This window comes from Hoplias malabaricus, chromosome Y, assembly GCF_029633855.1.
Source record: "Hoplias malabaricus isolate fHopMal1 chromosome Y, fHopMal1.hap1, whole genome shotgun sequence".
In the NCBI taxonomy this organism is placed as follows: domain Eukaryota; kingdom Metazoa; phylum Chordata; class Actinopteri; order Characiformes; family Erythrinidae; genus Hoplias; species Hoplias malabaricus.
This window is the reverse complement of record NC_089820.1, coordinates 56,100,951-56,123,972: the sequence shown is the minus strand read 5'-3', so window position 1 is coordinate 56,123,972 and position 23,022 is coordinate 56,100,951. Positions and strand designations below refer to the sequence as shown.

Here is a 23,022-nt window from a genome sequence, read left to right as displayed (position 1 = left end):
AAGTCGAACTCGAATTCATCCGACACTATAAACCTCCGTAATGCAGCTACGTAGCCGAGTATAATCTGAGACACCGAGTTTAGCGAGTCAAGCTAACGTTAACTAACACCAACTAAAACAGGCGAAGTGAGTGTCCTTACCCTGTTTACCTCCATGTTACAGAGGCTCTTGAACACCTTTCGTTGGTGTCCTTACATGCCCATATTGTTGGAAAAGCGCCAGTGAAATGAGCTACAGATAACGGAGTGAGCGGAGGGTCCTTTCCAAAGTGCCCGTTTAAAGTGGACAAATTTAGTCCATTTTCTGGATATTTTGGGATCTTTGGGCCATTTGTTCACAGATGTCCCACTGTACATTGAATGATTGCAGCCAAAAACAACACACCTTTTCATCATTTTGCATTAAATTCAGTGCAGCTTCTAGAGTGTTGTCCACCATCTACGTCACAGGCAAGACGCCTATTAGAGTTTCCCAACACCGCTGGGGGGGGGGACCAACAGTCTTTTAAACCTTATTCCTTCAATTAGTAAGAAATAACATGTTTTCTGACTCTCAATAAACACAAGTTAGGAACTCAACCACTGTATTTATTTGTTTGACACTTTCATAGAGCTGCTGCTTAGCCTTTAATGGTCTAAATGATATGTTCTTACAGGACAGCAAGCTTTCAGACAGACTGCAGTACACTACAGGACCTGTAGGGGCCTTAAGCCTTGTGTGGATTTTCAACACAACAGAAGAAACCATTAGTCTCCTTTACAGTTCAAGCGACAGTCGTTGTATGGCTCAACACACTTGCAGGAGAAGGCTAACTTCCAATTAGTCAGTTAAAGGTGATGTCCATGATTCACCTTTATTTGTAATCCATTAACATTTTTATAAAATTCAGAGGATATTTCCTCACTATTCCTGTCTGTTTGCGTGGTGGAAAAATGGTCCTGTGTTTGTATGCAGCCCTGGCTCTGTAAGTGGGATACAAACTGAATGCCTCGCTCCAAAACGCCTCAGGTGTTCTCTCTCTGCGTCGGTAGCTCAGGCTTGGTCAAGAGATGGCATCTGGAGGTGTTTGGACAGTGTAAAGACCTCAGAATGTTGTACGAAGTATGAAAAAAGAGAGCATCTTGCTCTATTCCTGTTCCATAGGTTGCCTTTAACAGAAGCCTGTTGAACATTTGCATGAGTGGAAGATGAAGGCAGCATGTCGATCCCTACATATAAGTCACTGTAAATGATTGGCAAGTGAGCACAGTGCCACCTAGTGAAGGGAGTTGTTGCAGGACTGAGGTCCAGCACGGTGGACCTTTTTTTAAAAATACTTCAGATGTGTTTTCTATTGAAAATCAAGACATATTAAATTCTGATAATCATTGTTATCATGTTATTGCTCAGCCCTAGCAGAGTACTTCCCTGGGCCAGTTCTGAGAGACATCCTACTCTTTGATCTCCCCCTTGGAGGCTTCCCCTCATCCCTTCATCCCGAGCTGTACATTCCCAGCCTCCAGAAAGAGATCAGGCCCACAGCTCGCAGACCTGCACATCAAACGCCTTCTTTTCACCATCGCCAAGGTTAAAAAATACATGACGTCCCAGCACTGAGAGCGCACACAGGAGACACACACACACATTGGTCTCACACTCATCCTCTCATTACTAGAAGACCGTATCAGGGACAGAGATACATCACAGGCTCATTACAGCTTCATTTTTAATGAGACAAGCAGACGATTCTCAGTGTGAGCCTTTGTCTGTGGTTCTCTGGTGTTAAAACACACATTCACACACACACGCAGTAAACAAAACGCCAGGCTCTCCTGGCTGTGTCATTTCAGGACAACTCTGTACAGGAGAGTCTATATATAGAAGAAGCCTGAGGGAGTGAGACTGTGCTTTAAAGCTTTAACCGAGGCTCCTTCAGCTGGAGCTTGTTCTGAGGTGCTGGAACCTTTCAGTAAAGATGGAGAGGTTGGAGCATCTGAGGCGTGAATAAAGACCTTCCAGGAATTCTGTGCGTGTGTGCATGCGTGTGTACATGTGCGTGCATGTGTTCATGGGTCTGTGTGTGCATTTGTGTGTGTGCTTCCCTTGTGTGCAACTGGTGAAAGTGAATCTTAAATATGTTTTCTTTGACATCGCAGGATCTGTTCAGTTTTATGTGAAGCACCTGATGAAGGACTGATCACGTATAAAGGACCGATATTGGACAGTAATAGTAAATGTTGGATGGGCAGGTGTCCACAAACTTTTGACCATTACGTTCTGTAGGCTCTGTTTCTTACTTTAATCATGTCTTCTTGAGAACGCAGAATTTAATCAATTAATTCTGTCCACTTTAGTAGCTTTGTGTCTGCCCCCCACTGGAGAGAGGGGGAGAGTGAGAGAGAAAGGGGGAGAGTGAGAGAGAAAGGGGAGAGGGAGAGAGAGAGAAAGGGGAGAGAGAGAGAGAAAGGGGAGAGAGAGAGAGAGAGAAAGGGGGAGAGAGAGAGAGAGAAAGGGGGAGAGAGAAAGGGGAGAGAGAGAGAGAGAGAGAGAGAGAGAGAAAGGGGAGAGAGAGAGAGAGAGAAAGGGGGGAGAGAGAAAGGGGAGAGAGAGAGAGAGAAAGGGGAGAGAGAGAGAGAGAGAAAGGGGAGAGAGAGAGAGAGAGAGAGAGAGAGAGAAAGGGGAGAGAGAGAGAGAGAGAGAGAGAAAGGGGAGAGAGAGAGAGAGAGAGAAAGGGGAGAGAGAGAAAGGGGGGAGAGAGAAAGGGGGGAGAGAGAGAGAGAGAGAGAAAGGGGAGAGAGAGAGAGAGAGAGAAAGGGGAGAGAGAGGGAGAGAGAGAGAGAGAGAAAGGGGAGAGAGAGAGAGAGAGAGAGAGAGAGAGAGAGAGAGAGAAAGGGGAGAGAGAGAGAGAGAAAGGGGAGAGAGAGAGAGAGAAAGGGGAGGGGGAGAGAGAGAGAGAGAGAGAAAGGGGAGAGAGAGAGAGAGAGAGAGAGAAAGGGGAGAGAGAGAGAGAGAGAGAGAGAGAGAGAGACTGTACCCCACATTCTCATTTTGAACAGTGCGATCTCTCTAGAGATCCAGCTGCTTCTGTCAGCTCCATGGTGTCCCCACAGGTCCTCAGGAGGAACTACACTCTACAAACTGGCCAGATATTCTAATTAAAGACTCTCTGCTTTGGGCCAACATGGCGATTCAGGATTTTCCATTGTTTGTACAATATGTCCAAGCGTTTCTGAAATTGTGGGGATCGTATCCAGGAGTTCGTTCCAACTTTACTTTTACTCTGAGAAGGCTTCACACTAAATGTTGGAACGTTGCTCTGAGGAACGTTAGTGAGATCAGGTGCTGATGCTGGATGATTATTTGGAGAAACACTAATTAATCTCCAAAGCGTTGTAGGGAACTCCATCGTTTCAGGGTCCACTGCTCCATAGCCCAGTACTGGGGGGCTATACCCTTCCAGACAACACTTGGCATTGAGCGTGGTGACCTTGGGCTCTTAAGTAAGGCTGCGTCAGAAGGTCTTATTATAGTGGTCTATGCTTTTCTATGGATATTATGTGCTGAGAAGTGTGAGTATATTATAGAACAATTCTTTCAAGTTGGCGGCACGGTGGCGCAGCAGGTAGGTGTCGCAGTCACACAGCTCCAGGGACCTGGAGGTTGTGGGTTCGATTCCCGATCTGGGTGACTGTCTGTGAGGAGTGTGGTGTGTTCTCCCTGTGTCTGTGTGGGTTTACTCCGGGTGACTGTCTGTGAGGAGTGTGGTGTGTTCTCCCTGTGTCTGCGTGGGTTTCCTCCGGGTGCTCCGGTTTCCTCCCACAGTCCAAAAAACACACGTTGGTAGGTGGATTGGCAACTCAAATGTGTCCGTAGGTGTGAGTGTGTGGGTTGCCCTGTGAAGGACTGGCGCCCCCTCCAGGATGTATTCCCGCCTTGCGCCCAATGATTCCAGGTAGGCTCTGGTCCCACCGCTACCCTGAACTGGATAAGGGTTACAGATAATGAATGAATGGAGTTCTTTCAAGTTATTACTTCCCAGATTCATTTAGAAACACTTATGTGCTGTCTATGAAATCATGGTTAGTTTGGTAGGATGTAGATGTTCTCATTATATTCCTTATGCCTTCATTCATTCATCTTCTGTGTCTAGTTCATCAAGATCAGGGTTGCAGTGTGTCCAGTGCCATTCCATCACAGGGCATCACACACTCATCCAGTCACTGACACTGACACCTGTGGACAATGTCACACTGCCTCTCCCGCTACCAACTTGTGTTTTTTGGCTGTGGGAGGAAACCCACACAGACACAGGGAGAACACACTCCACTCCTCAAAACAGTGACCCGAAGCAAGGATGGATCCCAGGAGCCTGGAGCCTGCAGTGGGACTGTAACCCCCTGATTAAAACAATGATCATTTTAATTTTGGAGCAGATGTCTGTAGCTAACGGAGCATGAGGACGGTCACACGCCATTTGAAACATCAGTGAAATCCAAAGCTTATCGATCTTTTAAAATTTGATTCGCATAGTGCTGTTTACACCTGATGATATGGTGAAGCGGCTTTACAGAATTCCTGTAATCTGGAATCACACAATGCTGGAACTATGTGACGATATCAATACAATTCCGATCTCATCATTCACCCCCAGCACTGAGGCTCTCTACCTGCCGTGGGACGCACACGAGGTTCCATTGTGAAATCTGTTGTAAAGACCTGCGTTAATCCTAATCCCACCAAACCCAAGCCCCCATCTGCTCGTCTGGGCGAGGTGCAGTGGTGGGGGGAGGGAGGTAGGGCACTTTGCCTAAATCTCTCACCTGCTTTGTGTGTTTGTAAACCTTCGCTTTAAAGCGAGCTGAATTCGTATGAAGTAGCATTATCACGGCTACTCAGAGGAACAGGAGGCCTAGCCCCAGGGACTCACCCACTCTGTCTTTCATCTCCCTCTTTTCTTCCTCGTCTCTTCACCGCTTCCTCTCACTTTCTTCTCATCTTTTTGTCCTTCTCTTTCATACTTTGTTCTTTTTTGCTCTCCTTTTACATCTTTCTTTAAATCTCATTTTTTCACCCTCTCTTTGCCTTTATTTCTTTTTCTCTCCCTTCTTTTTTCACTCTGTTTTTATTTATTTCTCATTCATTCTCTCTGTTTACACTTAATTTAATTTCACTTCATTTCTCTCTGTCTCGGTCTCTCTGTCTCTGTTTCTCTCTGTCTGTCTCCCTCTGTCTCTCTCTCTCTGTCTCTCTGTTTCTCTCTCTCTCTCTCTCTCTCTTTCTCTCTCTCACACTCTGTCTCTGTCTCTCTCTCTCTTTCTCTGTCCCTGTCCCTGTCTCTCTCTCTCTCTCTCTCTCTCTCTCTCTCTCTCTGTCTCTGTCTCTGACTCTCTCTCTGTCAGACACTTTGTTTTCTCTTTAGCCTGTTTTTCCTGTGTAGGAGTAGAAGCAGTGTTATGGCGAGGAATAACAGATGCTCTTTAGTCTCAGTAGAGGAGGATGAGGAAGATGAAGTGAATCAGTGAGGAGTTCCTTGTCTCAGTTTCCATGCTGAGGCTGCTCTAAAGCTGTGACCCACATAAAGATCCAATTACGTCTGAAAACGGCCAACTGTTCTCCAGCAGACTTAAGAGAACAGAAGAGATCCGCGCCTCATCCTCATCATCTCCTCCATCCTCCATCTCCTCACACTCATCTGAGAAGTGGAACAGCTTCACTCTCTCTCTCTCTCTCTCTCTCTCTCTCTCTCTCTCATATCACTCCTTTAAGCCTCTTTCTGTTCAGAACAACAGAACCTGTTCTTCACTGCAGCAGAGCATTCTCTTCTCCACGTCTGTTTTTCTTCTCTCTTGTATTTCTCTTTCTCTCCCCTCTTTAATCATTTTTACAAACTATCTTTGTCTTTCTCTCAGTTTTGCTCGTGGAGTAATTAATGAATAAAACGTAGGATAAAAAGAGCAACATAAATGTAATAAAATATAAGTGAACATACCTCCGATGTGTAATCAGTGTTTAAGGAATATTCAGTAATCATCGAGTTATTGCACAAACACATTGTCTTTGAACACAGCACTGAACTGCGCCCCCTTGTGGAGCAGTGTGTAACGTAAACCTCAAACAAAATAAATCCCTTTTGTATGAAGGCTGTTAATGATCTGAGCGTGGGCTGTGTTCTGGTGCTTAGACAGAGTTTATTTGACTTTGTTTTTACGGCATGAAATTGTGCTGGGGATGAGTCTTCGTGTCCCTCCTTTTGTTCTAATTTCGTCCGTTTGAAAGCAGCACCGAGTTATTTTCAGACTCCGCGGAGGCCTCCCACTCCTTCCTGGGCCATTTTCTCAGTGTTTGTTCATTTTGTGTCATTAGAAGAGTAACACAGCCAAATTTAGTCGGGAACCCTGTTCTAGGTTCTAGAGCAAGAGGTGGATTATGTCTCTGAGTGTTCCTGCGTCAGGAAGGCGTAAAGTAGGAAAGCCGCAGCAGCCTTCTGAATTATTCACCACTGCAAAATAAGATGGCAAAGCAGGAATCCTGTTATGTGTGGGGTGGTGGTGGTGGGGGGCAAAAGAAGGATTGTGAGAGAAAGAGAGAGGGAGAGAGAAAGAGAAGTAATTGGGTGAGAGAGAGAGAAAAAAGAAAGAAAGAAAGAAAAAGGTGAGAAAGAAAGAAAGAAAGAAAGAATAAGGCGAGAGAGAGAGTGAGAGAGTGAGAGACAGAGAGAGAGAGTGAGAAACAGAGAGAGAGAGACACAGTGAGAGAGAGTGAGAGACACAGAGTGAGAGAGAGTGAGAGAGAGTGAGACACAGAGAGAGAGAGACACAGAGTGAGAGAGAGTGAGAGACAGAGTGAGAGAGAGTGAGAAACACAGAGAGTGAGAGACACAGAGTGAGAGAGAGTGAGAGACACAGAGTGAGAGAGAGTGAGAGACACAGAGTGAGAGAGAGTGAGACACAGAGTGAGAGAGAGTGAGACACAGAGAGAGACACAGAGTGAGAGACACAAAGAGAGAGAGTGAGAGACACAGAGAGAGAGTGAGAGACACAAAGAGAGAGAGTGAGAGACACAAAGAGAGAGAGACACAGAGAGAGAGAGAGACGGAGAGAGGGTAAAGTAATGGGGTGAGAGAGAGAGAGAAAAAGAAAAAGAAAGAAATGGGCTAAGCCAGCGTTTAAAATGATGTTCAGACACAGACCCAAACACAGTGGTTTATTAAAGAAAGCCTTTTATTAAGTTCTTTTTGTCTGTCGCACAAAACGCCACTCACATCCGCTTGGTGCTAATTGCACTCTGTTTAATTTCGTTAAAGTGAAGCTTAACATGTTTTTGTTTTGTTTTTTGGATTTTGATTTGGGGTGATTTTAATAACCATTTTCTGTGTGCACATATGAATAGGATGAAAGCTCAGTTAGCACTAAATTAATCATCAGCGCATCAATGAACCTAACATGAATTAGCACGTGTGTCCGATACGGCAGAGGAAGAGCCAGATGCTGAGGTTTTGTAATTGATTTCTGGCTGAAAGTGACCACTGCCATAGGCCTGAGGGTGTGTGGAGTCCAGGGAGATGAATGTGACGCAGGGTGGCACCATCACCTCATCACACATCACACATCAACACCACCTCGTCTTCAATTCTCTGCTGAGGAAGTGACTTTGTAACTGCTCTGTAACTGTTTAATCCCAGTCAGAGGTGCAGTGGGCCCAGGACCTCGCGCTGGGCATCACACACTCACCCGATCATACACACACACACACACACACCTGTGGATGATTTCACACAGCCAACATGTGTTTATGGACGGTGAGATGAAACCAGGTCCCACAGAGAAGTCCCACCAACGCACACCAACCTCTCTCTGTGAAACTAATGTTTTTCTGTTTATTCGGCTTTGAATATCCACTTACAGCAGCAATATTTAATATTATCACTTTCAGCAAAAACACATTGTGTTCAGCGATATTTAGGGACTGCCATTTTAATCACTGGGATTCAAACAAATCTCTTTATGATAAAACCAAACCACAGCCCATAGCTGCACCGTTGTGTTGCTCAATATGAGGCGCATATTATATGTAGCTAAAACACAAGAGCATAAGAACAACAAGGAGTGATGAACAGAAACAGCCCAAGGTTTTCTCAGGATACATTTTAAGTCTGTCGTATTTCAGAGCGTGTGTTTTTGTTTAAGCACTTCAGCTTGTTGTATTAACCTTTGTGTGTGTGTGAGTGACAGAGCAGTGCAGATGGCTCATTCCTGTCTCATCTCATTTCTCCTTCTCTGACATGAGCTGCACAGAGAATACTCCCTTCAAATCACTCTAGTGAAATTTAGAGGAGGGGTGTTTTTGCCTGTCAACCGTTTCTCTTAAGGCCTCAGAATCACTGGGTGCTAGTCAGGAACATAGCCTGGAGGGGGTGCCAGTCCTTCACATGGCGACATTCACTCACACCTATGAACACTTTTAAGTCACCAATCCACCTACCAATGTGTGTTTTTTGGACCGTGGGAGGGAACCGGAGCACCTGGAGAAAACCCACGCAGACACAGAGAGAACACACCACACACCTCACAGACAGTCACCCGGAGGAAACCCACGCAGACACAGGGAGAACACACCACACTCCTCACAGACAGTCACCCGGAGAAAACCCACGTGGACACAGAGAGAACACACCCCACACTTCTCACAGTCACCCGGAGGAAACCCACGCAGACACAGGGAGAACACACCACACTCCTCACAGACAGTCACCCGGAGAAAACCCATGCAGACACAGAGAGAACACACCACACTCCTCACAGACAGTCACCCGGAGGAAACCCACGCAGACACAGGGAGAACACCCCACACTCCTCACAGACAGTCACCCGGAGAAAACCCACGCAGACACAGAGAGAACACACCACACTCCTCACAGACAGTCACCCGGAGGAAACCCACGCTGACACAGGGAGAACACACCACACTCCTCACAGACAGTCACCCGGAGGAAACCCACGCTGACACAGGGAGAACACACCACACTCCCCACAGACAGTCACCCGGAGAAAACCCACGCAGACACAGAGAGAACACACCACACTCCTCACAGACAGTCACCCGGAGGAAACCCACGCTGACACAGGGAGAACACACCACACTCCTCACAGACAGTCACCCGAAGAAAACCCACGCAGACACAGAAAGAACACCCCACACTCCTCACAGACAGTCACCCGGAGGAAACCCACGCTGACACAGGGAGAACACACCACACTCCTCACAGACAGTCACCCGGAGGAAACCCACGCGGACACGGAGAACACACCACACTCCTCACAGACAGTCACCCGGAGGAAACCCACGCTGACACAGGGAGAACACCCCACACGTCTCACAGACAGTCACCCGGAGGAAACCCACGCAGACACAGGGAGAACACACTGTGTGTGAATTGAGCGTTCTGAGCAGTGTAGATTGTAAAGCGTCCTTGGGTGTCTAGAAAGGCGCTATATAAGTGTAACGATAATAATAAAAAAAATAATAATAATAACACTACACTCCTCACAGACAGTCACCCGGAGGAAACCCACGTGGACACAGGGAGAACACCCCACACTCCTCACAGACAGTCACCCGGAGGAAACCCACGTGGACACAGGGAGAACACACCACACTCCTCACAGACAGTCACCCGGAGGAAACCCACGCGGACACGGAGAACACACCACACTCCTCACAGACAGTCACCCGGAGGAAACCCACGCTGACACAGGGAGAACACACCATACTCCTCACAGACAGTCACCCGGAGGAAACCCACGCTGACACAGGGAGAACACACCACACTCCTCACAGACAGTCACCCGGAGAAAACCCACGCAGACACAGGGAGAACACACCACACTCCTCACAGACAGTCACCTGGAGGAAACCCACGCAGACACAGAGAGAACACACCACACTCCTCACAGACAGTCACCCGGAGGAAACCCACGCAGACACAGGGAGAACACACCACACTCCTCACAGACAGTCACCCATAGCGAGACTCGAGCACACAACCTCCAGGTCCCTAGAGCTGTGTGGCAGTTCCCTACCTCTGCAAATTTTTATAGGAAAGTCGCAGTGGAGTTTCTGAACAAAGGCGCACTCAATAGCCATCTCAGTCTTACGACTACAGAATGTTATTCATTAACTCTTACAGGTACTCAAAGATCAGTACAGGTCACTGTGCCCTGTCCTAGCCCTGGGTGTTGATTAGATTTCAATGTTTGAGAAAGAATAAAACCATCACTCCGATGTGGAACACATTACCGAAATCATCAAGCGTATTCATATTTAACTGAAGAGGCCTTACTCCCAGGTTTGTTGAGTTAGGCGTGTTCATGTGTGTCCCTCCCCTGTGCAGCGCTCTCTGAGAGCTGAGGGAAATTGGATTGCATTGATTATCTCTGTCTCCATCTCTTCTGTATGCGTTTGCCTTTGACTCGAGGAGTCATCTGAAGAGTGAGGATGACTCTGAAGTGTCTGAACGGAGGATGTTCAAAGCAACCGTGAATGAGAGAGAAAAAGGGGTCGAAAGAGAAACACAGAAGACTGAAATAACCTTCAGGATGTCTTTCCACACACACTATAAATTCCCGTTACCATTACGATTCACTTTCATGATCACTCTGGGACCGATCCTGAGCACTCTGTAATTATTGCCCCTCTATGGCCTCGGCTTTGGTGTGAAATTGATTGTGGGTCTTAACTTTACTCTCAAATTGGTCTTGGGTCATTAGCATGCCAGAGGGGAGTAAATGGGCTTGATGTTGGAATTGTTATGTTCAATACCTATGGCAGAAATGGCATTTGGTTTCCTAAGACTTCCTCTGACAGGTGACGAGATTTATGTGTAATTAAACCTTTGCAATATAATGGGTGGGTGGCACGGTGGTGCAGCAGGTAGGTGTGGCAGTCGCACAGTTCCAGGGACCTGGAGGTTGTGGGTTCGAGTCCTGCTCCGGGTGACTGTCAGTGAGGAGTGTGGTGTGTTCTCTCTGTGTCTGCGTGGGTTTCCTCCGGGTGACTGTCAGTGAGGAGTGTGGTGTGTTCTCCCTGTGTCTGCGTGGGTTTCCTCCAGGTGACCGTCTGTGAGGAGTGTGGTGTGTTCTCTCTGTGTCTGCGTGGGTTTCCTCCGGGTGACCGTCTGTGAGGAGTGTGGTGTGTTCTCTCTGTGTCTGCGTGGGTTTCCTCCGGGTGACCGTCTGTGAGGAGTGTGGTGTGTTCTCTCTGTGTCTGCGTGGGTTTCCTCCGGGTGACCGTCTGTGAGGAGTGTGGTGTGTTCTCTCTGTGTCTGCGTGGGTTTCCTCCGGGTGACCGTCTGTGTGGAGTGTGGTGTGTTCTCTCTGTGTCTGCGTGGGTTTCCTCCGGGTGACTGTCTGTGAGGAGTGTGTTGCCAAGGGTGTATTCCCACCTTGCGCCCAATGATTCCAGGTAGGCTCTGGACCCACCGCGACCCTGAACTGGATAATGGTTACAGACAATGAATGAATGAATGAATATCATGGGTTTTGTCAATGGGGAAGATGAATGCAGTGTTGCATCTTGTTCTAAGGTTCATGTGTTTTTTGCAGTTGTTTGTTCAGCGTAGTACGTAAACCTCCACACAACCAATGATGTTTTGATTCCCATTTTTGTACAGGAACAATGTGCTATCATTCATTCATTCATTATCTGTAACCCTTATCCAGTTCAGGGTCGCGGTGGGTCCAGAGCCTACCTGGAATCATTGGGCGCAAGCTGGGAATACACCCTGGAGGGGGCGCCAGTCCTTCACAGGGCAACACAGAAACATTCACTCACACACTCGGACACTTTTTTTGAGTCGCCAATCCACCTACCAACGTGTGTTTTTGGACTGTGGGAGGAAACCGGAGCACCCGGAGGAAACCCACGCGGACACGGGGAGAACACACCAACTCCTCACAGACAGTCACCCGGAGCGGGAATCAAACCCACAACCTCCAGGCCCCTGGAGCTGTGTGACTGCGACACTACCTGCTGCACCATGTGCTATCATTGCCTCAGAATTTAGCATGAGCTCAACTCTATATCGTGTTTCAAACTGTAAGTCACTCTTGTTAGAATAAGCAATGTCATGTTCGGTATCACGAGAGGAGGCCATATGACTGGGTTCTGCTTCTCATCCTTCTGCTTTTGCTGGACAGCTTCTCCTTTTAGCTCCAAGACGTATTTATTTAGCTACAAGTCTGGACCTCAACGTTGTGATGAATAGGGGTCGTAATAGGAATAGGGAGGAAATTAAGTGGTAGTGGGGTATTCAAAGGTCATCACAGGAAATGCTGGTAGAGGATAGAGATGGTGGATTTTATAATACAGTAGACTGAAAGGAGGGAGTGATTCAGACGGAGTCCTTCTCCTAAACATCGGTTATTCCTGAACTCAGTTACTGTTCTGTGAGCTGACGGACGCCTGTGTTACGCTTTCTTATCTCCCCAGGTAAAGACAGCTGTGGTGTCACCCGGGACTGAACTTGCAGTCGGCCAAAGTCAGGACCAGTCAGAGCTTTAGCCCGTAGTGTTTAGGCCCTCATGATTAACTTAGACAAGCCAGGCACAGTCAGAAACAACATTTTTATTTATTAGTTTTTTAGCCAAATTATTTACCAATGGCTTCATATATGCTTTTGAAACTTGACTGTGGCTTTTTGTTTTTGGGTTTGTAGGTTTGCCCTCAATTACAGAGAATCACCTGGTCTTGTCTGAGTGCAGAGAAGTACCCAGCAGTGTTTGACACATTGGAGGCACTGAAAAAGCAGGCTTCAGAATTTTAGTTTATTGCATATCTCCATTTAACTTTGCAGACCATCAAAAAGAGTGTAGCGTATTGTTCACATCTCTCTCTCTCACTCTCTGTCTGTCTCTGTCTCTTGCTCTCTGTCTCACTCTCTGTCTGTCTCTGTCTCTCTCTCTCTGTCTCTCTCTAGCTCTCTGTCTGTCTCTCACTCTCTGTCTCTGTCTGTCTCTCGCTCTGTCTGTCTCTCTCTAACTCTCTGTCTCTCTCTCTGTCTCTGTCTATCTCTCTCTCTCTCTCTGTCTCTCTCTAACTGTCTGTCTCTGTCTCTCTCTCTCTCTCTCTCTGTCTCTCTTTCTGTCTCTGTCTCTGTCTCTCTCTCTCTCTCTCTCTCTCTCTCTCTCTCTCTCTCTCTCTGTCTCTCTCTAACTCTCTGTCTCTCTTTCTGTCTCTCACACACAGAAAAAAAGTGAGCATGCCCTAACACACACACACAATCTGTCTCTCATATTCCCTTTGTCATCCCCTCCTTCTTCCTGTCCTTTCTTCCCTCACTTATCTCTCTCTCTCTCTCTCTCTCTCTCTCTCTCTCTCTCTCTCTCTTTCTCTTTCTCTTTCTTTTTCACTGGACACTGTACATATATATTTTGAGGACAGTGATAGAGGGGTCTGCGTTAGGTGCCAGCCCTGGAGTCGACAGGCCCATAAACCACAGCACAGGGCTGGCAGAAAAACCCGGAATGATTCACGGCTTCAACAATCCCATAAACCCCAGGCTCATCTGTCAGAGAGGGACAGGGCAGTGCTCTCTGCGCTGCTGCCCTCTCGCTGAGTCATGCCGACACGGAGAGCCTTGGCCAAGTGCTCCATGCCCTCGTGAAGCTCGAGCGCAGAGACTTGTCAGTCGGAGCAGCAAAGAGCTCGGCCCCTCTGGGCCTCAGAAATCTGCAAAGTGCTCCGCGCATCTGTGAAAACTCTGAAGGCCGCCAAAGTTCACAGAGCCATCCCTGGAGAAGGAATGCTGTATAAAGGGCTTGCTATTTTTCCAGGGCATTGTTTGTATTTAAATCCATTTGTAGTTTTACTATCACAGTTTAGCAACATGATAATTATCCACGAGGTTTAGCCTTTGGCTTTCAATGCCTTTTGGTGTTTTTATTGAAACCCAGTTGATGGATTTGAAATGGATAAATGCTGTTTTTGTTTGTGTATACATCTGCAGGTTTTGTGGAGACTGTCTTCAGCCATGTCTGCAGGTGACGTCCCCGCTCTGTCCCCTGTGCCGTATGCCTTTCGACCCAAAGAAAGTGGACAAGTCCTCCAGTGTGGAGAAACAGCTCTCCTCTTACAAAGCCCCCTGCCGTGGGTGCAGCAAAAAGGTGAGCATGCCCTAGCGCGCACACACACACACACACACACACACGTGGGTATTTGTTTAATTGGTGTATTGTTACATTAGGTCCCCACAAAGATCTCAGAGCACAGCATAATACAGGGCACTAACATGAGCAGAAGCCAACGAAAAGCTCAGTCAAACTACACCCCGTTAGCTCTAACGTCCTTGCCCTAGCACACACAGGGCCGAGAGTACTGCAGGGCCATGAAGGCTGTGTAATACACTGTAAAATTCATCAGGAATGAAAATTATCCTCTGTCTAATATCCATCTATTCCTCACACAGGTCACACTGGTCAAAATGAGATCTCATATTTCGTCTTGCACAAAGGTTCAGGAACAGATGGCCAACTGCCCAAAGTTCATGCCCGTGGTCCCCACTTCACAGCCTATCCCCAGGTGAGCATCGGAACGTCTTAAGAGTGAATGGGGAGCTTTACTTTGGCTCTACGCAACGTAGGGTAGTTTATCAAGGGTCTGTGACTTCAGTACTTTATCAACATTGAACCTGGTTATTCAGCTTGCGGTTTCTCTTGGTGGTCTGTAATTTGCCGTCATTCTTGGAGACCACTATGAGTGATCAGAAACGGCAGATTCATGTTGGATTATTATCACGACACGGTTATTGCTGTTAGACGATAAAAGCCATCACTAATTCATAACGCGTAATCCCTTACATTGCAGAATTCCTCTTTGGTGAATTGACCTAAAATAAGGCTTTTTTTTACAGATGTCCCACCGAGTTCAGGTCGAACTATTTCTACAGTAACACACACCTTACTCCTACTTTTAAGTTTGTGTGTCGAAACCAAGAGAACGTTTAGCCATGCTGGGTGGGGTTGGGGTCCCTAGGCGTAAAGTGGAACGGCTGCTTTCTCCTGTGTCAGCTGAATATAGAGTGGCTGTGGTGTGTGTGTGTGTGTAGAGGGGCCTGCAGAGATTGTGTTGTTGTTCTTCTTTGTGCTGATACATTAAAGAGTATGCAGGCCTTTGGGGAGATGCTAGTTTTCTCCGCTGCGCTCAGCTCTCCCCGGGTCTGCACACACCCGGAGTTACAAACGGCTTTGAAATTCAAACTCAGAAAGTTTTCTGTTCTTCAGGCATGCTGTCAGACACGCTCTCTCTCTCACACACACACACACACACACAGAGTAATGACTCAAGAATCATGATAAACTAAAAATGTTGAAAGGCAGAGTTCCTTACTGTAACTGCAGGTCACTTAAAGGTGTCCTCTTTTGGACCCAGTCGTGTACACACCATATGAATAATCTCCAGATAAAACCAAGAAATTGAATGGGAGCAGCTGCACATGATGCTAGTCACAATGTCCACAATCGTCCTTTAACTAGAGGGGTATAAAACCCCAGTAATAATCGCTGTGGAACTGTGTTCCCTAATAAATTTTGAGCAAGTGAATGTTTGTGTGTTGTATTTACGACGATCAGTGAAGGTTTGGCCTGTTTCTGTTGATGCTCCCTTCACCTTCCTCATGCTGAGAGATGACAACAGGATTTTCTGTGCTTGTTTTGTTTATATTTACACCCCAAGGAAAGCAGAACTCAGTAAAGTGCGTTCGTTAGTTCCTTAAGGCTTGATCTAAAATAAGTAACGGCATGTTATTTTCCATAGATGCTTAATGGGATCTTGAGGTTTGTCAGCTAGGGACACACATTGCACTACTGTGAATGTTATTTTTGTGGTTACATCCTAGTTAGTGTGTTCTCCCTGTGTCTGCGTGGGTTTCCTCCGGGTGACTGTCTGTGAGGAGTGTGGTGTGTTCTCCCTGTGTCTGCGTGGGTTTCCTCCGGGTGACTGTCTGTGAGGAGTGTGGTGTGTTCTCTCTGTGTCTGCGTGGGTTTCCTCCGGGTGACTGTCTGTGAGGAGTGTGGTGTGTTCTCCCTGTGTCTGCGTGGGTTTCCTCCGGGTGACTGTCTGTGAGGAGTGTGGTGTGTTCTCTCTGTGTCTGCGTGGGTTTCCTCCGGGTGACTGTCTGTGAGAAGTGTGGTGTGTTCTCCCTGTGTCTGCGTGGGTTTCCTCCGGGTGACTGTCTGTGAGGAGTGTGGTGTGTTCTCCCTGTGTCTGCGTGGGTTTCCTCCGGGTGCTCCGGTTTCCTCCCACAGTCCAAAAACACACGTTGGTAGGTGGATTGGCGACTCAAAGTGTCCGTGTGTGTGTCCGTGTCCGTGTCCGTGTCCGTGTCCGTGTCCGCGTCCGTGTCCGTGTGTGTGTCCGTGTCCGTGTCCGTGTCCGTGTCCGTGTCCGTGTGTGTGTGTGTGTGTGTGTGTGTGTGTGTGTGTGTTGCCCTGTGAAGGACTGGCGCCCCCCTCCAGGGTGTATTCCCGCCTTGCGCCCAATGATTCCAGGTAGGCTCTGGACACACCGCCACCCTGAACTGGATAAGGGTTACAGATAATGAATGAATGAATGGTTACATCATTTTTTTATATTCATCTCTGCATGCTGCACTTTGCCTACAGCTCCATGAGTTTCTTATCCATTCACCTCTGGTCATTTTAATGAACACAACAGTGTCAGTCCGGACTTCATTTCATGGGCAGATTCTTCTGGCCTACTTCAGGCAGGTACTGAGCTGGACAGGACCTGCGTGAAACCCAGTTAAATGAAGTCAATTTAAAGATCAATGCTTTCCTGGCAGTCTGATTCCTGGCTATGGAATGGCATGTGTTCCCATCCCGAATTCCCAGCGGATTCACAGTAATAATAACCAGCCCACCCGCATTAGCAGGGTAATTAATAAGAGAATAAACTTACAGCTTGTGTTTACCACCATGGCAGTGGATCAGAATGAGATTTATTATGCCCTTGTGTTTCAGCAGCTGCTAACACATTTCCATACTCAGGCGAACTGATGCATGCTTCCTTTCTGTGCTAAGAGCTTTCTTCATCCAGGCCTTTACAATCAGTTTTGTTCAGATCTGAAACTCAAACCTGAAAGTCCACCTTAAGCCCCACATTACAGCTGCATGGAAGTTATGCTCATAGTAAGAGGTGAGATATTACACCCCTCACAGATGGCATTCCCCATTTCTCAGTCTCCATTGAGTGAATATTTAGATTTTATTATGAGATGTGTGTTATTATGTAGTACACTACTGTAACCACTGCAGCTGGCCTTCTGTTTTGGTCAATAACGAATAATTATAATCCATTATGGACCGAGAAACCCTGCTTTCTTTGTGAAGCATCAGACGTTTTGGGACATGAGTTTCTGTAAAAAGTGTTTTTTTTTTTTTTTTTGTGGAGCTGAGGGCAATTGGCTGATTCCTGCTGCAGGACGAAAAGCTGACTCTCTTTCCTTTGCTCGCAGCAATATTCCAAACAGATCCACATTCGTGTGCCCCTACTGTGGAGCTCGAAACCTGGACCAACAAGAGCTGGTGAAGCACTGCATGGAAAACCACCGCAACGACCCCAACAAAGTGGTGAGTGTGAAGATCGGCAGGTGATAAAACTGGAGGCTGTTAAGAAAGCTTTGTTTGGTCACTCGCTCTGAAGCTCGGGGTTTAAAACTCATACCGATTTTGGTTTGGGTGTGTGCCCCCCACCCCTACCTCCCGAATGATGAACAGCACTTCAGATGATTTGAAAATGACTGAGAAACCACCAGGAATAAATTGAAATGACATACCTGGCTTGAGTAATTCTGCCCTAGAGCTTACGGAGGGGGGGGCTGCTGTACATCGTGAGTGAGATGGGTGGATGGAAACAGTTTCAGTGTCAGTGTTCCTACTGTGATTGGATGAATATTCCCTGTCATCCAGTATGTTCTGGAAGCCCAGTCATACACCGCTCGTATTGATCTGGGTTAGTGTACTATTGGACCGGTGTGGGTGTGTTTGGGGGGAGGTTGATTGTAAAGATGGTATGATGCTATTTTTCCCCCCTCATTCATGCACAGTGTTCTCTAAATGTTGTGTGTGATTCTTTGGCAAGGTGTGTCCAGTGTGTTCCGCCATGCCCTGGGGTGACCCCAGCTACAAGAGCTCCAACTTCCTGCAGCACCTCCTACACCGGCACAAGTTCTCCTATGACACATTTGTGGTGAGGAGCAACACACACACACACAGATATTTTCAGTTACTGTAACCATGAGTACTCAGTAATATACGCATTTTTGCATAACGTGTGTGTGTGTGTGTGTTTACAGGACTACAGTATTGATGAAGAGGCAGCACTGCAGGCAGCACTGGCCCTCTCTCTGTCCGAGAACTAAGACCCAGCAGCCTCCACCAGTCAGCATCCTCTCCCCAGTTTTTCCATCAATCAGCATCACCTCCTCCAGCTCCTCCTCCAATTCCAAGAAGCGCTCCCAAAATAGCATCTTCTCCTCAAAACCGCGTCCAAACCTTCTCCTCCAGTCAGCCTCGCCTCTCCAACATCCCACCATCTCCTCTACACCGTGGCCATATGAAGGAACTTCTCCTCTGTCCACCTCCAGCCCAAACATCCCACTTCCCTTTTTTCTCACTTTATTTCCTTTCAGTCTCAGTGTCTGTTCACTTCATCTCCCTCTTTGTCTTTGTCTCAGCAGCCAATGCACCAGGTAGCTGCTCCACCGGTCCTTAACCTGGGTCCAGTCACACATAGCTAGTCGAATTTTCTGGACAAGACTCTCCCGGGACATCTCCACTCCCTCCAGTGGACGGAGGCGGGACACCGTCACAAACTGCTGCAGTCAATAACGAATAGCATGACGTCACCACTTTCTTATCTTTGGAATATAACACAAAAAAAACATTGCATTTGTGGAGGAGAGTAAAAGGGACAGAGATCTTCACAATGCCATTTAACTGCCACATCTTTCTCCATGTTCTTTCTGTACATTTCTCTCTCTCTCTCTTTCTCTCTCTCTCTCTAATGTTCAAACATGCACAGATTGTGGGCGCAAGCAGGAAAAGCCGGCACACATCTCACACGTTCTGCTGGATGGAAAGTGATATGACTGGGTTTGGACGATGTGTTTGTGTTGGCTGCAGTCGCTAAACTGGCACCGATGGCCTTGTGCCACAGCAACCCCATTATTACCATGGTGACCGATTTTGTGATGACTGCCTCATCTACGACTTACATTCAGCAGAGAGAGAGAGAGAGAGAGTCTCTCCAGACTGTACCTTTAATGTGAGCTGAAGGAAGCAAGTGTTAAGTGTCTCTAATGTAGGACAGTGTGGGTTTATCGTGTTGTGGGTGACTGGGGATGATTTTTCAGCTTCAGGCAATACCAGTACAGCACAGAGAGTATGAGCTGATTCAGTTTTCATCCCATTCCCCAAACACCATCATGAAGCGTTTTCGGTTCGTCCCAATACTCTCTCTCCCCCCCTTTTTTTAAATCGTCGTGGACACTTGCACTTCTCATGATTTTTCTACATGACTGAATTCTAGTACTGATGTTGTTTTATAGTTCTCCAACAGGATGCTAGTAACTGCATTTATCTTTCTCTCTGCTCTTAACTGGACACCTTGCTACAATATTTTTTACGAAGCATCAGATTAGAAGAAAAAAAATATATATATTTTTGGAAAAACAGTTTCAGTTTCAAATGGTGCACTAATACCGAGGACGTACACGCATCAAACTCCTGAGGGTGTGTTGATATTAGTTTTACTTTCCTTTTTATGACCGATGGAAACGACAGACCGTGTGTATTCACGTAGCTCGACCACTAGGTGGCACTTGACCATAAGGGTTAGCATCATGGGAAGACAAGCATGAAACCACAGTCATTCAGGGCCTAGTTTCACATCTTTGTTTTTGTGTTTTAGAGCTTGCACGATGTGCTTCTAAAGCTTGTACAGCACTGTCCGCTTTCAGATGTGGACCAGGACAGGAGTGTGGGAGGATTTCAGAGGTGTACATTAACACGAGGGGGGGGGGGGATTAGCATGAGCCATAGCTGATGGATTCTGAATGAGGGCACGGCAGACTTGATTAGATCTTGGCCACAGGCGGCAAGGCCATTAGTTTCAGGCTCAAACCAGGATCAGTCAAAAAGGGAAAGCTGGAGTGGGAGGTGTTGGAAAATCAGCCTAAACTTGTGCAAGTCAGAGCTGCCCTTGCTTTTTCTTGTCGAAAGTGAGAACTCCTTTAAAATGGAACTGTGAGCAGCTCTGAATTTGAGTCCTGAGGGATAAGGGAACGTCTCAAACCGGTGTTTAAAACTAGCATTTATGTAACGTCCAGTGAATCTCATCCTGCTCTAATAAAAGTTAGAATGTACATCTCTGGTGCTGGTTAGCATCAACAATCTAGCACTAGCCTCAACTAGTCATCGGATACAGATTCCTCCAGTTGCTGTTGTCTACCCCACATCTTTAGCTTTTCACAATGCACCTTTTCCTTTTCCACCTTCAGTTTCATCAGAAGCAGGTTTCCTTCTTTTATTTAATCCTGGAAATCCCGCTTTACGAACCACTGCCAAACTGCTGTAAGAGCTGAGTGGGTCGGATGGATGGTTGCACTTTTCATTTTGGCCAAAGTGCCCTTTTAACAGAAGGCTGCAAAGGAGATGAATAGGGAAACGTTTGCTTCTGTCAGACACTTTTTGTGCTCATTTCCTCCGCGTATTTAATTTAGCTTTAGTTAATCCAACTTCCCGAGCGTGTCACAATCATATCGTGTTATGTCTGTTTTAAAATGGATGGTTATTAAAGCAGTTCGTTCACAGACAAAGATTCGCCGCCTGCAGAGACGTGACTCTGTGTGAATGCAATGGATTTGGGAAAATAAGGGAAAAATGCTTTACTTGAGTGTTTTTTTGTTTTGTTGTAAGAACAGCTTGAGACTGAGCTGGTTCTTTAAACAGCGCTTGGTAAATGTTGGTCTACTTAAAGAATACAGTGTGTGTGTGTGTGTGTGTGTCTGCGTGCACTCATGAGGAGGAATAGGCTGGAACTGCCATGTGTGAATATAAAACCTGCGAGATTTATTGGTGGAGTGTGTTAATTGATGCTCGGACGCATTGATGCAACTCCTCCATTAAGAGGCTGTTTATTTCGGGGGGCTGTGGGGAAACTGAAAAAATTGTTGTAAATATAAATAGCAGGATTACGAGTTTTTTGCCTCGTTATTGTGGCGTAGGTTTTAATCCTAAGGAAGGTGGGATCACCTACGTGTTTATGAAGCAGCATGTTCAAAACATTGCACCTTGACTTTTTAAATGTCTTGACGAATGAGTAGGAATTCTGTTCCAGTGTTTTTAGTCTTGGCTGCGTACGGCCAAGTGTGTTTCACAGCCGTCACAGACGTGTGTTGCGTTGTTGTTCTAGGGGGAAAAGGGAGGATGAAGCAGAAAAGGGATTTAATGGTGGAATGCTGCACAAATCAGTGTTGTTTTATTGCGATAATGAACTACAACCAAGAGCCTAGTGGCGAAGAATATCATTAAAAAAAACATACAAACCTCAGTTTCAGATGTTTTTGATGCAGATTTATTGATTTTAAAAATAGGCACCACATATATTTAAGGCAAATTAAATTCACAATGTTTTTACCACCTTTTTTCCTACATCAGGCGATTCAGACGGGTTTTAGTGGACGAATCAGGAACGTTTTTGTATCACACCATCCTTGGCCACCTTGTGTATAAATGCACCACTGATTAACCCAGTATTTTAAGAGCGGCGGTCAGACAGGAAGGTGGTGTGGGGTGTGTTAGAGCCAATGGCATGGATAACTATAGCTCTACTGTGAAAGAACCATTAACGCATGTTCTGATCCAACTGTCCCGACGATTTTGGAATAGAGGTTTGTACAAGTGAATGAATATAATAAATTAAACCTTTTATTGTTCAAAATTATTGCTCAAAAAGCGATATTTAGGTGTTGTTTTTCTTCCAAAAAAAAAAATAAATAAAAAAATGTGTTTGTGGAGTAATGTTCTGCTGGAGTTGAGGATTTTTGGGAAAGAGCGCAATGTGGATTTTTCTGGCATCGCATTCTCGTAATGTTTGTGTTGGTTTTGGACTGAAAAAAAGCCTCTGGACATGGAACTGAGGGACGGAGCGACCCATATCCCCCTGAACCTTTTTCCTCATTTATTATCGATGCTCTTTTCTATGTGTTTGTAAAATGCCATGTGCAAATAATCTTCATGTCCACAGCTGTAGCATAACATGTAGGTTTTTAAACTTTTTGATATTGTACTCCCTTTTCTTCTGTTCCCGTCCCTTTGAGAATGGTCCAGAAACTGTATAATTTTCATGTTTTGTTTTATTTTATTTTTTTTCTTTTCGTATTTCTCACTTGTACATTCATATACAAATGAATTCTTGCGATTGTGGAACTGAGGAGCTGACTGTGATGAGAGGATTCAAAACCACAGACTGTGACATTCTGGGGCTCATGAATGGACAAGGACCGCTGGATGTCAATGTTGGGATTCTCTGTGTGGGGGAGACTGCGTGTGAGGACTTCCATAATCTTCCCTGACTTGAAATGGGTGATGGACTCCACTGTGTCCAGCAGAGGGCACTACCGCTGTTAGCAGCGGTGTTTTGGAGGAGGCCTGGCCCAGCAGTGTCTGAATAAATAAATAGGGGACAGGCACCTCCTTGCTTTTAGTGACCACACAGTGATTTGGGACAAGCCCCGTTCCAGCAGGGAGCCTTAAAACAATACTGGCTCCATCACTGATCCAATGATTTGTGTGTGTGCGTGTGCATTGTGTGCACTCCCAATGGGATCATGACTTGATGATGATGATGATAATATAACAGTAATAATAGTGATGAATGATAAGATGCTAACAACCACATGGAGTTCTGAAGCTGTAACGCTGTCTGAGGTTTAATAAGATACTTATACAATGTATTTGTAGCAGTTTTCCCCCTCAATAAAACCACTGA

General features: G+C 46.3%; 1 protein-coding gene across 1 annotated transcript in view; it reads left to right on the top strand.

Annotated features, from left to right (window-relative positions):
- Positions 1 to 23,022, top strand: part of LOC136678935 (E3 ubiquitin-protein ligase RNF166) — a 27,368-nt gene extending 4,346 nt beyond the window's left edge. Inside the window, exons 2-6 of the mRNA XM_066657133.1 lie at positions 13,982 to 14,138; positions 14,441 to 14,553; positions 17,486 to 17,600; positions 18,112 to 18,219; positions 18,326 to 23,022. Coding sequence (XP_066513230.1) covers positions 13,982 to 14,138; positions 14,441 to 14,553; positions 17,486 to 17,600; positions 18,112 to 18,219; positions 18,326 to 18,391 — 559 coding nt within the window. The 3' untranslated portion in view covers positions 18,392 to 23,022. The remainder of the gene's footprint in view (positions 1 to 13,981; positions 14,139 to 14,440; positions 14,554 to 17,485; positions 17,601 to 18,111; positions 18,220 to 18,325) is intronic.